Consider the following 17,338-nt stretch of genomic DNA (forward strand, 5'->3'; position numbering starts at 1 on the left):
GCCAGACTGGGCCTACCCAGAGCCAGTTATGGCGGTCCCTCTCGTTTTGTCTCAACATAGCTCTCTTGGGATATACCTCAGAGGCTCTTCGTACCTGCAGTCAGCTAGGTATTTAACTGGATAATAAGCATTCTTTTACAATCCAAGAGGCTGAGTTTGACAAGTTTCTTTTCCGTTTAACTGACACACAGCTGGGATCAAGAATTGAGAAGTGGGAGTAAGGGGTAACTTTGGAGCACAGCACACTCGGTGGCAGTTTTAGAAGGGAAAAGAGAAATTTAGACAGGGTTATCAGGAATGTTAAAAGTGAGAGTTTGAGCACACCAAGAATATTGGGCACGGGGTAAGGGGAGGATCAGTAAACGAGAGTGCAAGGGAGGTGTGGCAACAGCAAAAAAAAAAGGTTTCTTTCACTTATTTTGCCTATAATGAGTCCTCTCTGCAGGATCTCAGGTCAGGTTTTCTTCTTGACTCTATTTTTTTGTTTTCTTTGTCTCTTTGTCTCCCTGTCCTTTTTCCTCTTTCCTCTCTCTCCAGTCTTCCCTCCTTCTTTCCTCTCCTTTTTTCTCCTTCCTTCCTTCCTTCCTCCTACCTCCTCACTTGTCTTTTTTTTCCTTCTTGTGGATGTTACTTTCATCTCTATTACTTTTCTTTCTTCTTTTTTTTCTCATCTTTCTCTTTTCTCCCCTCCTTTACCCATAAACTTTTGTATTATTTTTTACCTGAAAACCAGACTCCCCTGAATCTTCTGGATGGTAATCCTGTTCTTTTCCACATGGATCGTTTCCAGCCATACCTTATAGCTTCCTTGGATATGCCAGAGAACCCTGCCACCCAGTCTCACCATGTCAACCATACTCCTCTTCTTTCGCTTTTATGTCTTCCCTTAGTGCCCATCACTTTAGTATCTGGGTATTCTTTGGAAGAAGCCACGGTCCCTCTGGGCCCAGTTCCTCCAGTCCACTGCCACCCACCCACCTCTTGAACCTCGAAACACAGACCAGGTTTTCCTTTAGCTACTGTCCTTTAATTATCTTGTAGGCTCCGGAGTAACCACAGGAAAGCCAGCTCATGTTTGCTCAGCGGCGATAAACTGCACATTCAAAGTACACAATGAAAATGAATTCACTGGTCAAGGGACTTTTGAAAGGGAACAGGGTTACAGCTGGGCTAAAATAATGTGCTTTTCTTGTAAACCAGTTATTTTCTCTTAACTCTATCAGGTGATCTCCAAGGTCCTTTCAGCTGTCATTCTGTGATTTTCTGGTTATCAGCAGTGAATTTCTAATTTACATTTTCTGTAGATATTCCAAGCAGGGACTTTCCAAGTCTCCTCCTCACATCTCATTCCCTGGTCCAGCTCTGAAAGGCCATCTCCAAGCAGCACTCCCTCTGCCGGCTCTCTGGTCTGAAACTGCCCTGGGGCTTCTGAGAAGTGCACCTACCTCTATGGCCATGCTGACAGGTGACCATTGTCAGACTATGAGAGGGACACCCAGAAGAAGCCAGAGATGCTGCCTTGCCCATGGAACTGGAGAACAGAATAATTAGGCTCTGGACCGTTTGGGAAAGAAGGAACCCCCCCCCCACCCCATTCAGCTAATTCCCCTGCAGACAAACTACAGAGAGGATTTTTCTTGTTACAGGGCTGTCTTAGGCTAGTTTCCATGCCAGCCAGAGGATTAGACACAGGAAGAACTGAGGAGCCCCACTTTGGGTTGGATGTGCCACTTTATCCCTTGAGCCCCCAATGTCTTTCTGTAAAGATCTTCCTTCCTCCTCTGAGGAGAATGTGGGGCTTAACTGATGGCAGACCATCATTTTTTTTTTTTTTTGTCCCAGTACAGCCCACAGTGTTCCTTCAGTATAAATTCTTCGAAGACCGCCTAAATATCACTTGCTCTGCCAATGCCCGCCCAGCCCCTGTGATCTCCTGGAAAGTGTCTGGATCAGGGATTGAAAACAGTACTGAGGTTCTCTTCCACCCCAATGGGACCACGTCTGTCACGAGCGTTCTCCAGGTCAAAGACCCCAAGCGTCAGGTGGGGAAGGAAGTGGTCTGCCAGGTGCTGCACCTAGGGAATGTGACCAGTGTCACGCAAACTGTGGATAAAGGTAAGAGAAGGCTGTGGTTGCATCTGTGTACACACAACTGGAAAGTGGTGAATGTTCTGCAGAGCCTCTTGGCCTCTTAGCCAAGGAGCTAATAAGAGAGAATGGAGTAAGTGGGGAAAGAAAAACAGAGTTGAGGAAACCAGTAGAGCCAGTTTTACTTCGGTAACTGTTGTATGTTGCCCACATACCAAATGCTTTTGTTGAGATCCATCCATGCCTTTATTTGTCCATGCTGCTAACATTTCCCGAGTGTCTGTTTTGTGCCAGGTTTGGGGACTGTTGAAATGCAACAGTAAGCAAGACTCAGTCCCTGTGCTCAGAAAACTTCTGTTCTACTGCGGATACACAATGGGCAATTACATAACTGCGTGCGAAATGCTTCAGTAAGAAAGCTACGGAGCACCCGGGAGGATTGAGAGTGGGGAGGAGAGGATCAGCTCAGTCTGGAGGGAGCAGGAAGATTTCCTGGAAGAAGTGACATCCATGAGGAAGGCTTTGCATCCTCTGCACTGTAGAACAGGGCCACAGAGCTTTTAAGAAAGGGGCCAATCTGAGAATGTTTTCCTCACCCCTTTGAAACAAACTGCCTCCTGAGCAAGACCGTTTTTGCTTCCTTGTGTTTCTCTCTAAGCTGCTAGCTCTGGGCCTCATTGACACAAGAAGTGAGGCCTGTGGGCGGGAGAAGAGAGGGAGCGGCAGTTTTAGGCAAGATGCTTTGGGAATAGCCACGGTTTTCTTTATCTGTGTGGCTAAAGCATCAGCTCTGGACGAGCCTCTCAGTAATAAGTCTCCTACAAAGGTACTGATGCTTTTTTTTCAGGGAGCATTTTAAGCACTAAAGCTTGGGAAAACTTTCCCCTGTATGCCTTATTGGAGTGGTGGCCTCTAGGGAACATTTCCTATAGTCATTTTTGGGGTTATTGAAAAAAACAGACTAATCAAAAAGTTAACATTTAGGTAATTTTGGGCAAAAGATTTGTGGTGTTAGATCTGGACATTTGTGAAGAGATCCTCATTTTCAGCCAAGGCAGAAGGTAAATTTCTCTGAAAAGCAGGAACCTGAAAAGGAACATGTCTTCTTGTCCAAGAATGCCAGAATTGACTTACATCGTTTATAATGTTTATATATCATTTGTGTAATGTTTGTTTACTCTGTGAGCATTTACTGAAAGTCTTCCATGCTTCAAGCATTTATCAAGCACTGGAACCATGGAAGTTAGACACATCTCTGTCTGAAGGGGCTCGGTTTAATTATGATGTGAGAAATCCTGTTACAGAAGTATGAGGAAGATGCTGGAAACTCCCAAATCAGGAGGCTCTTCCCCCGCTGTAGGATTGTGGAGTGACACCGAGGGGCTGTGTTTATTGACTGTTGGAAAGAGGTTTAATAACAAAGACACAGATTAGAAGAAATACAATAAATACATTGAGATGAGTTACTCCTGGGGTTGGCATCATGAAATTCATGATTTTTTTCCCTTTATATATATCTCTGTATTTTCCACAACTTCCTCAATAAATATATTATTTTAATGGGCTGTGACCTCTGACCGAGCCTTGGTTCTGCCCCTTAGTACGCTGATGTGGGGCTTACTTAGCTTCTCTGAGCCTCAGTTTTTTGTTCTGCTGTTGTTGTTGTTTTTATATGTGCGACGATGATAATAATCCCTAACTCTTGGGTTGTTTTGAGGATTAAATGAAATAACACATTCAAAGCTCTTATGAAATAGTAGCCACAGGAAACATGTGGTTAGATTATTATTAACCAAATGTTATTGAAATAATATGAAACCATGAGTGGAGACCTCAATAGGTATATATTTGAGGATAATTTTCATCGAAAGCTCCACTCTAGGAAAAACTCATCACAACGATTGCTTTATCACTTTTTGCCTCAATGGTTTCTGCTTATGACTTTGTTTCTCCTTTTCCCCCCCTTCACCATCTATAGGGTTTTGGTTTTCCGTTCCGCTCTTGTTAAGCATTGTTTCCTTGGTAATTCTTCTGGTCTTAATCTCAATCTTATTATACTGGAAACGTCGTCGGAACCAAGACAGAGGTAAGTTATCACAGTAAGTACAAAGAAGGAAACAAATGATTTTTTAATAGCACTGTGGAGGGCACAGGAAGATGTAAATAAGGGAGGGATGGCAACAATGTGTCCTGCTTGTTGTTGCTGGTGTTTTAGAACACTTTTGGGGTCATTTTCTTGCAGTTGGACATTTAACTGGATGTTTCTGCTTTTTATTTGCTAAGATCATTTAATGGCTAATTATTTGTAAGTTGAGAGTAAAGGTCCATGAGAGGAAATGTGGAAAATGTTTGTCCGATCCCTGTAGAGTCAGCTGATGGCCACACCAGGGAAAGAAGTCTCAGTACCCACACTGTGTTCTTCTACCCATTAACAAGAAGGACAGTCTCTTTTCCTTTTACAGCGAGCGCTCCCCGGGCCAGCTAGTCCATGTAAGAGACTCTGAAGTTGTCCAGTATACTCACTAATTAAATAGTATTTTCTATTTTATACTCTTACTATGCCTCAGATACTATAGGCAGCTTATAGGTGACCTATACTTATTAACTCCGTCATGTCATTCTGTCCTTAAAGACTGTAAACTTTTTTCTGTCCCTACAACATCTATCACAGTGTCTTATGTATATGAAGTTCTCAATAAACTTTCATTAAGACAGTGAATGAATCAGATGGTTGGATGGATGGATGGATGGATGGATGGATGGATGGACAGATGGATAGATTTTCAAAGTGACGTTTTCAATTCTCTTTTTCTTACTGTAATTTCAGTACCTCGTAAATGCTGAGTCTAAAACCTTGGGAGATACTATGAAATGAGAAGCTATAAAACAAGAGGAGTCAGCTAGAGAGAGAGAATTCAATTTTTTTGTTTTCGGGAGGCAGTGCGTAATTTATTAAAGTTAATGCAAATCTTCAGTTTATGGTGTGTGTGACGGGGATTTCCAAGGGTGAAAGGCGGATATGAGAATTTTTTCCATCTCTGATGACTGAAAGATAGGAAGAAAAAAACTGTTGGTTTTTTTAAAGTTAAATCGTAAGCTATCTTTCATGTTGTAGGTTTTTCGAACACTTAATTTTGTGTAAGCCTTATATAAACACCAGATTAATTCTTGTGATTTTATAAGAAAAGCAACAAATCTTCAGTGTCAATGACCCTTTTGCAAAAGTAGATAAAAGTGTGTTCTGTGGGAAGAGGAGATTACAGAACAGATAATTTTATTGCATATAAACATAAGCCCATAGAATTCATTAGTGCTCTGCAGAATGTCAAAGGCAATAAGTAGGCTGTTTGATTTTACTTTGTCCAAACATTTCATTTTTCCCATTAGGACTTGAAGCCGGAGAGGGAAATTGACTTCCTTCCCTAAGGTCGCACAGCTAGTTAACAACAGGCTTAGGACTAGAACCCTGGTTTTGGTCTGCTGACCTCTGCCAGAATGTTCTTCCAGGTATGATGCCCTGGAGTCCTGATTTGAAAGGCATTATTGGGTTGCATGTATTTTAGTCCTTGCTTGCTGTTACTGTTGTATGCTTTTGGAAAACGTGAGGAAAGAAGTATGAAGTGTTCAAATTCATCTTAAAAAGTCCCTGTTGGACAAGAATCTTATAATACAATCTATTCAAACCCAAGGTAAATTCCACTAGAATGAGACATTTGCAAAATAATTGTCCTTTGTTCATTAAGTAAGCCTTGGGTTTTCTGGGAAACATCATTGTTCAATGTCTTTTCCAGTTCCTGAAGCAAAGGGAGTCAGCTTATCTTTGTTTCTAGGCTTTTTCTCATTTATGAAAATAAACACCTGTACCTCTACAGAATCTTGCAAGCACTGGGATTGCCATTTACTGATGATGTCTTCATGACATACGGCCAAATCAGTTAATTACATTGAATGTTCAGTGGCACATTTTGGGGGACTGAATTTTTTTGCTGGTTTCAAATATTTTAACAGCCAGATGATTTGGTCCCATTTACTTAAATAGCTAGTAAAATGAAGTGTCGATTATGCTGGAGACTTAAACACTCAAGACCAAAACTGAAGTTATAACAAAAGTTGGGCGAAAGGGAAGAAAACCATAGAAGATGTTGACACTTTAAATTTCTTTACGTAGCAAATTGTGATTATCAATTTGTGACGAAAACCAGTGGACCTACTACATTTGCTTCCTATCTTTCCTTACACTTACTTTGGATTTTCTTTTTTTCTTCTCTTTTTCTTTCCATCATCTCCTGAACACCTAAAACTTTTGGATGGGCAGGAAAACATGATCAGTCAAAAATGACACCAAGTTTCTGATCCCGGTGACTGGAACAATGGTGATGTGCTCAGAAATAAGGAAGTGAAGAGGGGAACTGAATGTGTGTGAGTGTGTGTGTGCTTGTGTTCAAAGTTCATGGAGAGAGGAGGAGAGGAGGGATGAATTCATTCTTGAACTCACTGAATGTGGGTAGAAAGGAATCCTCTCCAGGGAGCCGCCCCATGGTAAGACAAATCTAGTTAAGTAAGTTTGACTCAGCAACAACAAAGTCTATTTAGATCAAAATCACTTATTCATTGCTCACAAAAGCACAAGCAAATTTATGGTTTTGGGATAGAGGAGTGATCTCTAATGATGATGTCACTTTTGTAGAAAAATCACTTTTTCTTGTGATTCTGTTTAATGCCAGAGAACAGTTGTGTTCTTTTCACCAGTGAAGGTGAAATACCTCTGGAGGAAGGTATGATGACTTAGAGACAATTTCTCTTTGTATCAGTCCTGATGGGATCATTGTAGTTACTTCCCATGAGATGACATCAGTAAGATAGTAGGTTGATTAATAGGTTGGTGTGTTTTCAAAGAACAGCCTCTTTTCTTTGTCTTTTGTGAATCCAGTACTTGATATTACTAAAATAGAAAGTGAAAAAATAAAATAAAATTTCCCAGGGAAATTTTCCACCGTTCTATAGTAGGTCTTGCTATTAAAACCCAGTTGATGTCATAAATGTGCCCCTTCCACAATGAAATTAAATTTGAACTTGAGAATAGCGTTTTATTTCTCATTAGTCAACCCACCGATGATTACATGCTTCTCAGAAACTCAACCTCAATTTGGGGCAGATCTTAATAGACAGATAATCACCTCAGTTTTTGAAATTTTTGAGTACTAGCTTTCTTTTGTTTGATTGAGTCAAGGCAGAATTGGCAAACAGTAGAAAATTTAGACATTCACATGAAATGCACATGCCAAATTTCACTTTTTCTTCAAGTGTCTAGCTATTTCATAGCAAAGTGGTTTTTTTTTTCTTGCCCACATTATCTATAGTTACCCTGAATTCTTCCACTTCACTTCATAATAATGTAACCTGTAAATGGGCTCTTTCAATGATAATGGCAGTGTTAATAAAACACTATATTCTGGGTGGAATCATGCCATTTTTTTCTATTTTAAGCTTAGTACTATATCAAATAACAGAAGTGCCCAATGGACAATTTATGTTGGTGAAATTAGTGACTAGTTAGAAGGACAGTACAAAGAGTATTTGTTTCTAAAATAATAATCTTTGCTTTGCGTAATAATTGTACTTACGTCTCCCTGAGGCAGGCTGGATGGGTGGTAGCCAGCACCCCTACCCCAGTTTCCTCATAGCTCCAAGCTGAAGAAATGGGATGTTTTATACGAGAAAAGTGTGGGGCAACCTTTATTGAACTGCTTAGGTCAAAACTGCTGGGAGAAATCTTGCATTCCAACGTATTTTTCCATAACAGTTTACCCTTGAATGGGGGCAGATGCCATCCATCATATCAAAATGTCACAACCAGATGACAGAGTCACTCACTAGCAGAACCTTAAGCCTGGGCATTCTTGCCTGAGCTGTTCTGTGTTTTGTTTTGTTTTGTTTTTTTACCACAGACAGCAGATACTGGAATTTTGGCAGGTTTAAAATGTTACAGTTTCTGGCAAAGAATTACTTAAGATTACACAGAGAATGAGAGGTAGCACCAAGATAAAATCCCAGGTCTTTGCCTGCCTTGTAGGGAGGTCCACATCCTTTCAGTTTAGGTGCTAGAAACCTGGTAGCCCTGGAAAGGCCCTCCATGGGTCTACTTTGTGACCATTCCCAGCCCAAGGTCCAGTGAGTTAGTATCCACAGAGAACAAAGCTCAAGGTCTTATAAATAAAATAAATGTAGATTATTTGGAATTCTCTAACTTCTTTTTTCGTGTGTAGTCCTAAGTGATTCTGCAAAAGATTATTTTCTAGAATTTCCTATGTCCCTTGGAGAGAGTCATGGTCTCCCCACATCACATTGGGTCAGGAATGTCCTTATCTTTGCCAGTGAAATATGCACAGGTGTATTCTATGCTTCTGTTATGTATCTTCTTCAAATGTGTTAGGATAGACATTTTAAATGTTTGAAGTTAATATCTTGATCTTTCTTTTATCCAGAACCCTAGAGGAATCACACAGAACCCAGAAAAGTTACTCCCTGGTCTACTTGAATCTGACTCAGGAGGAAGGCAGGAGGAAAAAGGTCATTCTCTAAGGGACATAAAGAGCAGAAGAGGTAGGGGTAAAAGACCTAAGAATTTCAAGATTTTCTATTGCCATCTAAGCTACCCAGTGCTTGTGGGAGTTCCAAAAGGAAGTCGTTTTACCTCTCAAGTCTGTTGTAGGACTTGATTTTGTGAAGCAATGCAGTGATGTGCTATTGAAAGGAGACTGGACTTTAAATCAGTAGCCACAACTCACAGGCTGACTCTGGCTCCAACCGAGGGCAACCCTCTGTCCATCACTTTATCTCAATAAGCATCCACACCTGCATCCAGAAAATTAGGAAGTTGGACCAGATAGTTTGCCATTCTGCTCCAAAAACTGATGAAATTCCAGGAAAAAAAGGAATCAAGAAAGGAAAAAGAGAAAGGAGAACACGGGAAGGTGTTAAGGACCAAAGAACTTTTCTGAGACTACCTTTTACCTTTCAGTTGCTGTTTTGTCTCTTCTTGCATATTGTTCTTAGGTCCACGAGTCAGTTTCCTCCTCACGTGGTGGTGGTAGTCCACTACCTGCTGACTGGTTTGTTAGTAACTGGTCTTTCTAGAACCCTTGGTTTCACTGCAGTTCTTCATGTCCTCCCGTGACTGACGTTTACCACAATGAATATGGGACTGAATTCATTGCAAAATAACATTGACGACCTTAACTTTACTTACCTACTCGTATAGAAGAAGTTTTGTTAACCCAGCAGCTCACTTTTTTAAAAAAAGCATTTCCTGTCCCATTTGACTTATAATAGGATCTGGTTCTATACCAGTCATTGTAAAATCAAAAGAAAATATATGATAAAATAAAAACAGGCATTTAGGAAGTTTTGAATTCAATTCAAAGTCAATTCAAATGCTTCTCCCTCCTGGCTTCTTTTCCCATGAGTTAACTTCTCGTAATAGCAGAGAAAGTATGTTTGGGTTTAGAAATCCCTTTGTTCTAAATTATATTGTTCTAACTAGTGGTTCATTTTTGAACTCTTAAAAATCACAAGACCAAATTATTGACTTTTTCAGTATCTTTTGCTTTCTTGTCTCTACTCAGTGACCTAAGAACTAAAGCTTAAGTTGTTTTCACTGTTGAATTGGATATTTGTATATTTAGTAAGCTTTTCATATGTTATTTAAATCTGTATTATTTCTTATATTTGTATTAAGATACTGAATGATTAAAAGTGTCAAATCTAAATATTTGGTTCATGACACTCTTTTGGGAAATGTGGACATTAACGATAATCTTTAGATTTTCCCTCTTTGTGTGAAACCCTCCTCTCTCCTCTATCTCTCACCCACTAGAAGATGCCACTGACATTTCTGATTAATCACAAAGTCACAAATCAGATATCCCTGATCTGGCCAGTGAGAGCTCCGTCAAGTTGACAACTGTGTCCTTTGGACATGACCTGGTCAATTTGGGAGCACTTCCTTGTATATGCTCTTTTGATTTTGCTTTTAGATACCAACCTTTGCAAACTGATTAAGTTACTACAGTTTTGAATTTAATCAGAGCTACCACCCTGCCTGGTATCTCAACTGCCAGATCAGGCAGGATAACAAAAGCAGCAGTTCTCAAAAATTTAGAATGTGCTTAAAAACATTATTGAGGACCCCAGAGAGCTTTCTTGTAAAGAGAAGTGTTTGTTGATATTTACCACATTCAAAACAAAAATATACAAGCATACGTTCTATTAGCCATCAGAACGATGTCCACGTTACACATCACGTAGTTTCTGGGAAGTTCCGCATCACGATTGTGAGAGAATGAGCATAAAAAAGGCAAATGATGTATTGGTGTGAACAATAGTTTTGACTTTTGTGGACCCCCTGAAATAGTCTCAGGGACAATATTAAAGACTGATCATTTAAAATATATGCAAAGAAGGAGACCACCTTATGAGAAGATTTCATGAGTCTTTCCCAAAGAAACTCCTTATTAAACAGATACCTTTACAATGCCTAAGCATTCTATTATTTCATCATAACTTATTGCAGAGAGCCCGAGGACTAATCCTTCTTCATCACTAATACAGGTGTACCTTGGAGATATTGTGGGTTTGGTTTCAGACTTCTGCAGAAAAGCAAATATCACAATAAAACACCTCAGATGAATTTCTTGTTTTCCCAGTGCATATAAAAGTTATGTTGACAGTATACTGTACTCTATTAAGGGTGCATTAACGTTATGTTTAAAAAAAAACAACTATGTATGTACCTTAGTTTAAAAATACTTTATTGCTAAAAAATGCTAACCATCATCTGAACTTTCAGCAAATCATAACCACTGATCACAGATCACCTAGCAAATAGAATGGTAATGAAAAAGTTCAGAAAATTGCGAGAATTACCAACATGTGACACAGAGACATGCAGTGAACAAATGTTTTTGGAAAAATGGCACCAATAGACTTGCTCGAGGCAGGGTTGCCACAAACCTGCAATTTGTAAAAAACACAGGATCTGTGAGGTGCAATAAAGCAAGGTACACTTGTAATTCAATTAAATTGGCTTATGAAATGGCTTCTCAGTTACCTTGGAGGATATTGAGAGACTTGGACTTTGAATAGTAGGTTGTAATAGACAAGACCCGGGAGGGTCGCAGCCTATGGAGGCAGGAGGAGGAAGGGGGGAACCGGATCACGTGATTCTGCCCGAGAAAGTGGATGCATGTGAAACACTTTGTTGCCCTGTGACCCCTGCCCCGTGACCCCTGGGAGGGCTCACCAACTCCTTTGTACTTATTCTGAATGTTCCAGTTAAGGGTGCTTTTTCTGTATTTGTGAATTGGAAAGAGGCAGCTTGGGCTTTGCCTGTTTATGTAAGATTGGGAAAGTTGGAAACATTCGAGTCACTTAAAATAATTCAATGATGTAGTTCTGTTGCTGGTAAAAATTTAGAAAAATTCCAAGATGGTGCTAAACCTGCCTCCGAGACAGGGGAAATCAAAAGAAACCCTTTGTGCTTAAATAAAACTAAAACTGAAGATGAGAATTTGGGAGAGTGTGTAAAAATTTATTAATCACCAACCAGGTAACATTTTATAAATGCAGGTTCAAAAAGTACAAAATCCATATTGTAACTAGGGATCATAAAGCTTTGGTTAAAACAGTTTTCTTTGTTACAAACAAACTTTCTTCTATGACTATTCTTAGCCTTCCAAGAAAGAGATTTAACTTTTTTAAAAATAAAGCTCCCTAGGGGCGCCTGGGTAGCTCAGTGGGTTGAGGGTCCGACTCTTGATTTAGGTGCAGGTGGTGATCTCAGGGTCATGAGATCTAGCCCCATGAGGGGCTCGACGCTCAGCAGAGAGTCTGCTGCTCTCCCTCTTCCTCTGTCCCTCCCCCTGCTCATGAGTGGGGGCCCCTCTAAAAATAAAGTCTAAAACAAACAAACAAAGAAACCGTTGCCGAGTTTTTTAAATAAATAAATAAATAAATAAATAAATAAATAAACTCCTTAAATTAATTCCTCACAACTGTAATGTCTTTTGGTTTGGGAGTTTTATATTTGCCCCCACGATATTCCAGATTTGACCTCAGTCTCCCCACCACAGTTGTTCAGGCAGACGAACTTGCAGGAGGTCACACAGAGTTGCGGCTCATTTCTAAGCAAGCAAACTTCTGCCCAGGCATCACATGCCTTTGAGCCTTTTGCGATCAGGAACGTGTCAAAGCCCATTTTTCTCGGTGTGAAAAATGAGGCCCCAAGCTTCAGTGATTTTTCCTCAGGTAACACTGTAACCATGAGACGGGCTTAAACTCCAGCTGGGAACCCCAGGCTTCCTGCCCAGGGCTCTCTCTGTCCTCTGCACTCATCCCGCGATTCAGCCCCCACCCTACTCGTATATCCTGTTAGTTCTATCAGTACTCAGAATCCAGTTCCTACCCCCAATCCTACCACCTTGCCCCAACCATCACTGTCTTTCTCCGAGACCGTTGTCATAGCTTTCCTTTTAGTCTCTCTGCTCTTTCTCCCCTGTTTGGTCTATTCTCATAACTGTTTTAAAATGTAAGGCAAGGGGCGCCTGGGTGGCTCAGTCATTAAGCGTCTGCCTCCGGCTCAGGTCATGATCCCAGGGCCCTGGGATCGAGCCCCCACATCGGGCTCCCTGCTCGGCGGGGAGCCTGCTTCTCCCTCTCCCACTCCCCCTGCTTGTGTTCCTTCTCTCACGGTGTCTCTCTCTGTCAAATAACTAAATAAAATCTTTAAAAAAAAACAAAATGTGGGCGCCTGGGTGGCTCAGTTGGTTAAGCGACTGCCTTCGGCCCAGGTCATGATCCCAGGGTCCTGGGATCGAGCTCCACATCGGGCTCCCGGCTCTGCGGGAAGCCCGCTTCTTCCTCTCCCACTCCCCCTGCTTGTGTTCCCTCTCTCACTCTCTCTCTCTCTCTCTGTCAGTTAAATAAATAAAAAAAAATCTTTTAAAAAAATAAAATAAAATGTAAGGCAATCCAAATCATGTCATTCTGCACAAAATGTCCAAATGCTCTGCGTTTTATTTAGAGTAGAAGCCGAAGTCTTTACATGGGCTGTAAGGCTCTCCATGATCAGGGCCCCTGAAAACTCTCTGAAATCATCTGCCCCTCTTTCTCCTGATGGCGCTCTGCCAACCACACTAGCCTCCTTGCATTTCACCACCTTCAGGCATGCCTCCACCCCACGGTCCGGGCACCTGCTATTTTCTCTGCCTGGAATGTTCTTTCTGAAGACAGCCACTGAAGCCTTTTCCCCAACAAATACTCTCCTTCTCCTGCTTTATTTTTCTCTGTTGCACCCACCACCGTCTAGCATACTCTATGTTTTATTTATTTCATGTATTATGTGTCTTCTCCCATTAGATGGTAAGCAGAGATTTTTATCTGCTTGCTTCCTTGCTTTTTCCTAGCACCTAGTACAGGTGGCCAATAAATATATTTTTTTTTTGATAAATTCATGTTACATAATACATTATGGGAAGAAGGAGTAGTCCAAATAACTTCGCACTGGTATATCCTTCCTGCCCTGTGGGAAAGTGTGATCGACCTAGACCGCAGGAAAGGACTTTTAGAAATTGGTGGTCATGAGGCATAGGGACAAGGGTAATAGATGTCGAGCCAAAGGAGGGGGTTTCAGTTCCACTCCTGCCACTCAGTAGTGTGTGATCTTGGGCCAGGTGCTCTGAATTGACATTTCCTCAGTTATTAATTGGGTGTGTGCTCTGTTTTTTTGGAGTGGCTGTAGGGCTCAAGTAAGAAAGGCTGTGTCTCTCAGCTTGCCCAAGTGCTGACGCAGGTCTGCCCCGTTTGCTCAAAGTTCCCACGAAACAGCACGGGCCTCATGTCCTCAGTTGTTCTTCGATTCCTCCTCACCCCCACAGCCAGCCCCTCCCTTGTCCAGGAGTGGATGTGGGGCCAAGGAGGACGGGGGCCGGCTGGCAGTGGGGGCTGCGCTCTTGCTGGGCAGAGACAAATCCAGCCGGGCTTGTTTCCTACAGAGGCAGAGGTCCAGTGCACCCTCCAGGATGACTTGGCCTTTCCTTGCCCTGAAAGAGAATAAAACACACAAAAGTTGAAGTCCTTTCTCTTTAGCATTGGTTTTCTTTCTTTCTTTCTTTCTTTCTTTCTTTCTTTCTTTCTTTCTTTCTTTCTTTCTTTCTTTCTTTCTTTCTTTCTTTCTCTCTCTCTCTCTCTCTCTCTCTCTCTTTCTTTCTTTCTTTCTTTCTTTCTTTCTTTCTTTCTTTCTTTCTTTCTTTCTTTCTTTCTTTCTTTTCTTTCTTTCTTTTTCCCTTTAACAAGAAGTTTATTTAAACAACAAGAGGCTTGACTTGAAGGGAAAACCAACTAGGATTCATTTCTTTTAGAGTCATTTGTCCCTGCTTACAGACAGATTGCCCTACATGTAACAACTATATAAAAAAAGTTATAAAATTGTCCTTGGTTTTGCAATGATAAATGAAAAACATTAAAGCTCTCCAATTGAACAAGGTATGCAGGGACATTTACGTTGTTCTTTTTTTGCCAAACAGTGAGATCGAAATAACTTACTGGAGTATAAACCAAAGGAGGTGGCAGCACTGTGGAAGGAAGGCAGCATTGGCTTCCTGACTAGAGTTCTGCCACCTTGCTCCAGTATTAACAGCCACGACTCACCAATAGAGATGGCAGAGAGCCCTCCAGGACACTAAAAGAGGATGCCAAAATGGACATCCCTGAAATCTCTCCCTAGACTTAATGTTGCTTCAGCAGATCTGATACTATGTCACGACCCAAGGGCCTTGCCAGAACTTGAAAGGTTCCAGAAAACTCATAGAGCTTAAAGATATCCTAGAATTTTATTCCCCCTTTCCATCTGTCCCCATGGGTTTCTGAGAAGCCAATCCAGTTCCGCAGCTGCCTAGACATGGCTGGAACTGTCTGGGGAGAGAAGATGCTTCTCTCTCCTTCATCTGAGAGCTAACTTTAGTTTATAAATCCCTTGGAAAGACAGAATGTATTCCCCAAGGGAACTCTAGGCCTGTCAAGGTGCTTTTGATCGTATCTGATTTGACCAGGTTCTATCCCCGAAGTGTCATCGGAAGCCACCATCTTGTTTAAACCAAGGACAACAACAGTTTGAGACCTAATGCTTCAAGAGCTGATGGGCATATGCTTCTGGGTAAACTGAAACTTCCTGGTGTACGCTAAGGGGCACAGCACCCTATGAATTCTCTGTGCAAGAGACGGCGTATGAATCACAGAAAGTCAGCATTAGAAGTAATGTCAGATGGGGAAATTGAGGCCTAGAGATGTCAGGTGACTCACTGACACTACGCAAGACTTGTTCCTTTACCAGGAGAGATGAAAGAAGCAGGCAGTAGAAATTCCCAACACAGCTCAGACAAAGACTCCTCTGTGGCCTGATAGAAGCTAGTGAGGGGTACTGACTCAGCCAAGAAAAACATTTTCCTAAATTCAAATATAGCTTCAGGAGGTCATGGCTTTACGGGAACCCCAAATTTTCCTGAACTCCTCCCTCTGCATGAGGTTCAAAGCTGTTGCCATCACTGGTTTTTGATGTTCTTCCAGCTTCTCTCACAGTGAACAGGTAAACATCTGGTTTGATATACACTACATGCAGTTAAATTCTGGAGAATTCATTCCCTTGGCCAGCATAGTTTTGACTGCTTTCAGCAAACATATTTTTTTGCCTTGGATCTTGACCACTGTGTAAGGGGGGGCACATCGTCAGGGAGGGAGAGGAAAGTTTCTCTCTATATATCAGGTTAAAAACAGAAACAAAGAAAACCAAGAGTCACTTATGAAGTAAACACTTACAAAGCCAGATTTGAATGAATTTCCATTCACTCTCATCAAGTTTCAAAAGCTAAACCTATCAGAGAACATTTCAACAGTGGTGAAAGATGAATAGAAAGAAAACAAATGATTTCACGAGTTTGGAACTCATGTGTGGCTTGGTTTATTGAACAAAGGGGTGGCTGAGAGGTGATGATGTCATTAGATGAAGTCTGTGATGATTGGTTCTTAGAACAATTAAGCATATAATCATTTTCTGACCATACAATTATTAGAGGGTCACATGATATTTCTTTTTACCATCTTACATACATCTTTCTGCTGGTTGCCTTTATGGTGATCAGCATGTATCTTGCAGCGGGTATCATTTATCAAATACTGTTCTAGCCGCCCCACTGTCCTGGGTCCCGAGAGACAGTTGCAGAGGGACTCACTAAATAAATCCTTTTCCTGGACAGATTCGACAGGCAAATTAACCTCTCTGCATTATTTAAAAACAACTTGTGAAATATCATTGAGTAATGTCATGAATGTGAAATAAAATTTAGAAATGTGCTTATTATAATTCAATTTATACTTCGATTACATTTGTGATGATAGGGTATCTTAGACATGGATGAGAGGTACTGTGACACTGACATGTTGATCAGTATTGAAACTGAAGTGCGTTACACTCTCCTCTCTCGTTTTGTGTATGTTTGAAAATCTCATAATCCAAAGTTTAAAACAAAGACCTGAGCTCCAACTTTGCTACTAACCGGCTGCATGAGGGTGGCCTTTTGTCTAAGTGAGAAAACTCTCTCCTCTATTTTCACAATCTATTCATCCCTGCCGCCTTTTCATGTGGTTTCCAAATAAAATCTTTCTTCAGTCAATAACTTTGAATTCCTTACTTTAGACCTTTATCAATGAAAATACAATATAAATATTATAAAACTTAAACACATATTTTATTTCTCATCCTCAGATACTTCAAGTTATTAGAACCAGCTCTGAGCACACTTTCAAACACAGTGCTGATGAACCAGACCCAGGGCTCATGCTTTTCTACTCACTCATGTGCTCATTTCACAGCAGTCTTTCAGAGTAAATGACTAAGGACCCATGGTCCATTTGATGGGCATCTATTCTTGGGCCACATAATCTTAGCCCATTATAGAATCACTTAGGACTTCTGCTGGTTTGGAACAATGCTGCAAGAAGCATTTGTGGGCATAGTCAGGTCCTTTGCTGAGAAATGATGCTGAGGTCAGAGTGCATTATATTGCTTAGTGCTTCAGGTAAAAGCCAGTACTAGAAAAACTGATACTTTCCTGAAGGAATTGACCTACTAACTCCTCTCTGATTCTAATTATCTAAATGACTGATTTGCCCTTCTTGCCTTGACTATCAAGAAAGCCAA

At 41.0% G+C, this 17,338-nt stretch overlaps 1 protein-coding gene across 8 annotated transcripts in view; it reads left to right on the plus strand.

Moving 5' to 3' along the window:
• CD200 (CD200 molecule) overlaps positions 1–17,338 on the plus strand; it is a 108,175-nt gene that overhangs the window by 7,706 nt on the left and 83,131 nt on the right. For 5 of the 8 annotated variants that reach the window (XM_028110685.2, XM_088024446.1, XM_088024451.1 and 2 more), the window contains exons 4-5: positions 1,843–2,115; positions 4,067–4,174. In XM_028110685.2, coding sequence (XP_027966486.1) covers positions 1,843–2,115; positions 4,067–4,174 — 381 coding nt within the window. Of the gene's footprint in view, positions 1–1,842; positions 2,116–4,066; positions 4,175–5,475; positions 5,635–8,573; positions 9,774–17,338 lie in introns of those variants that run through there. The other 3 variants (XR_015768449.1, XM_088024457.1, XM_088024460.1) reach the window with 3 other exon arrangements.

Source organism: Eumetopias jubatus, unplaced genomic scaffold (assembly GCF_037043125.1).
Source record: "Eumetopias jubatus isolate StellerSeaLion01/CBP00866 unplaced genomic scaffold, mEumJub1_p1.0 scaffold_1, whole genome shotgun sequence".
NCBI classification, from domain to species: Eukaryota; Metazoa; Chordata; class Mammalia; order Carnivora; family Otariidae; genus Eumetopias; species Eumetopias jubatus.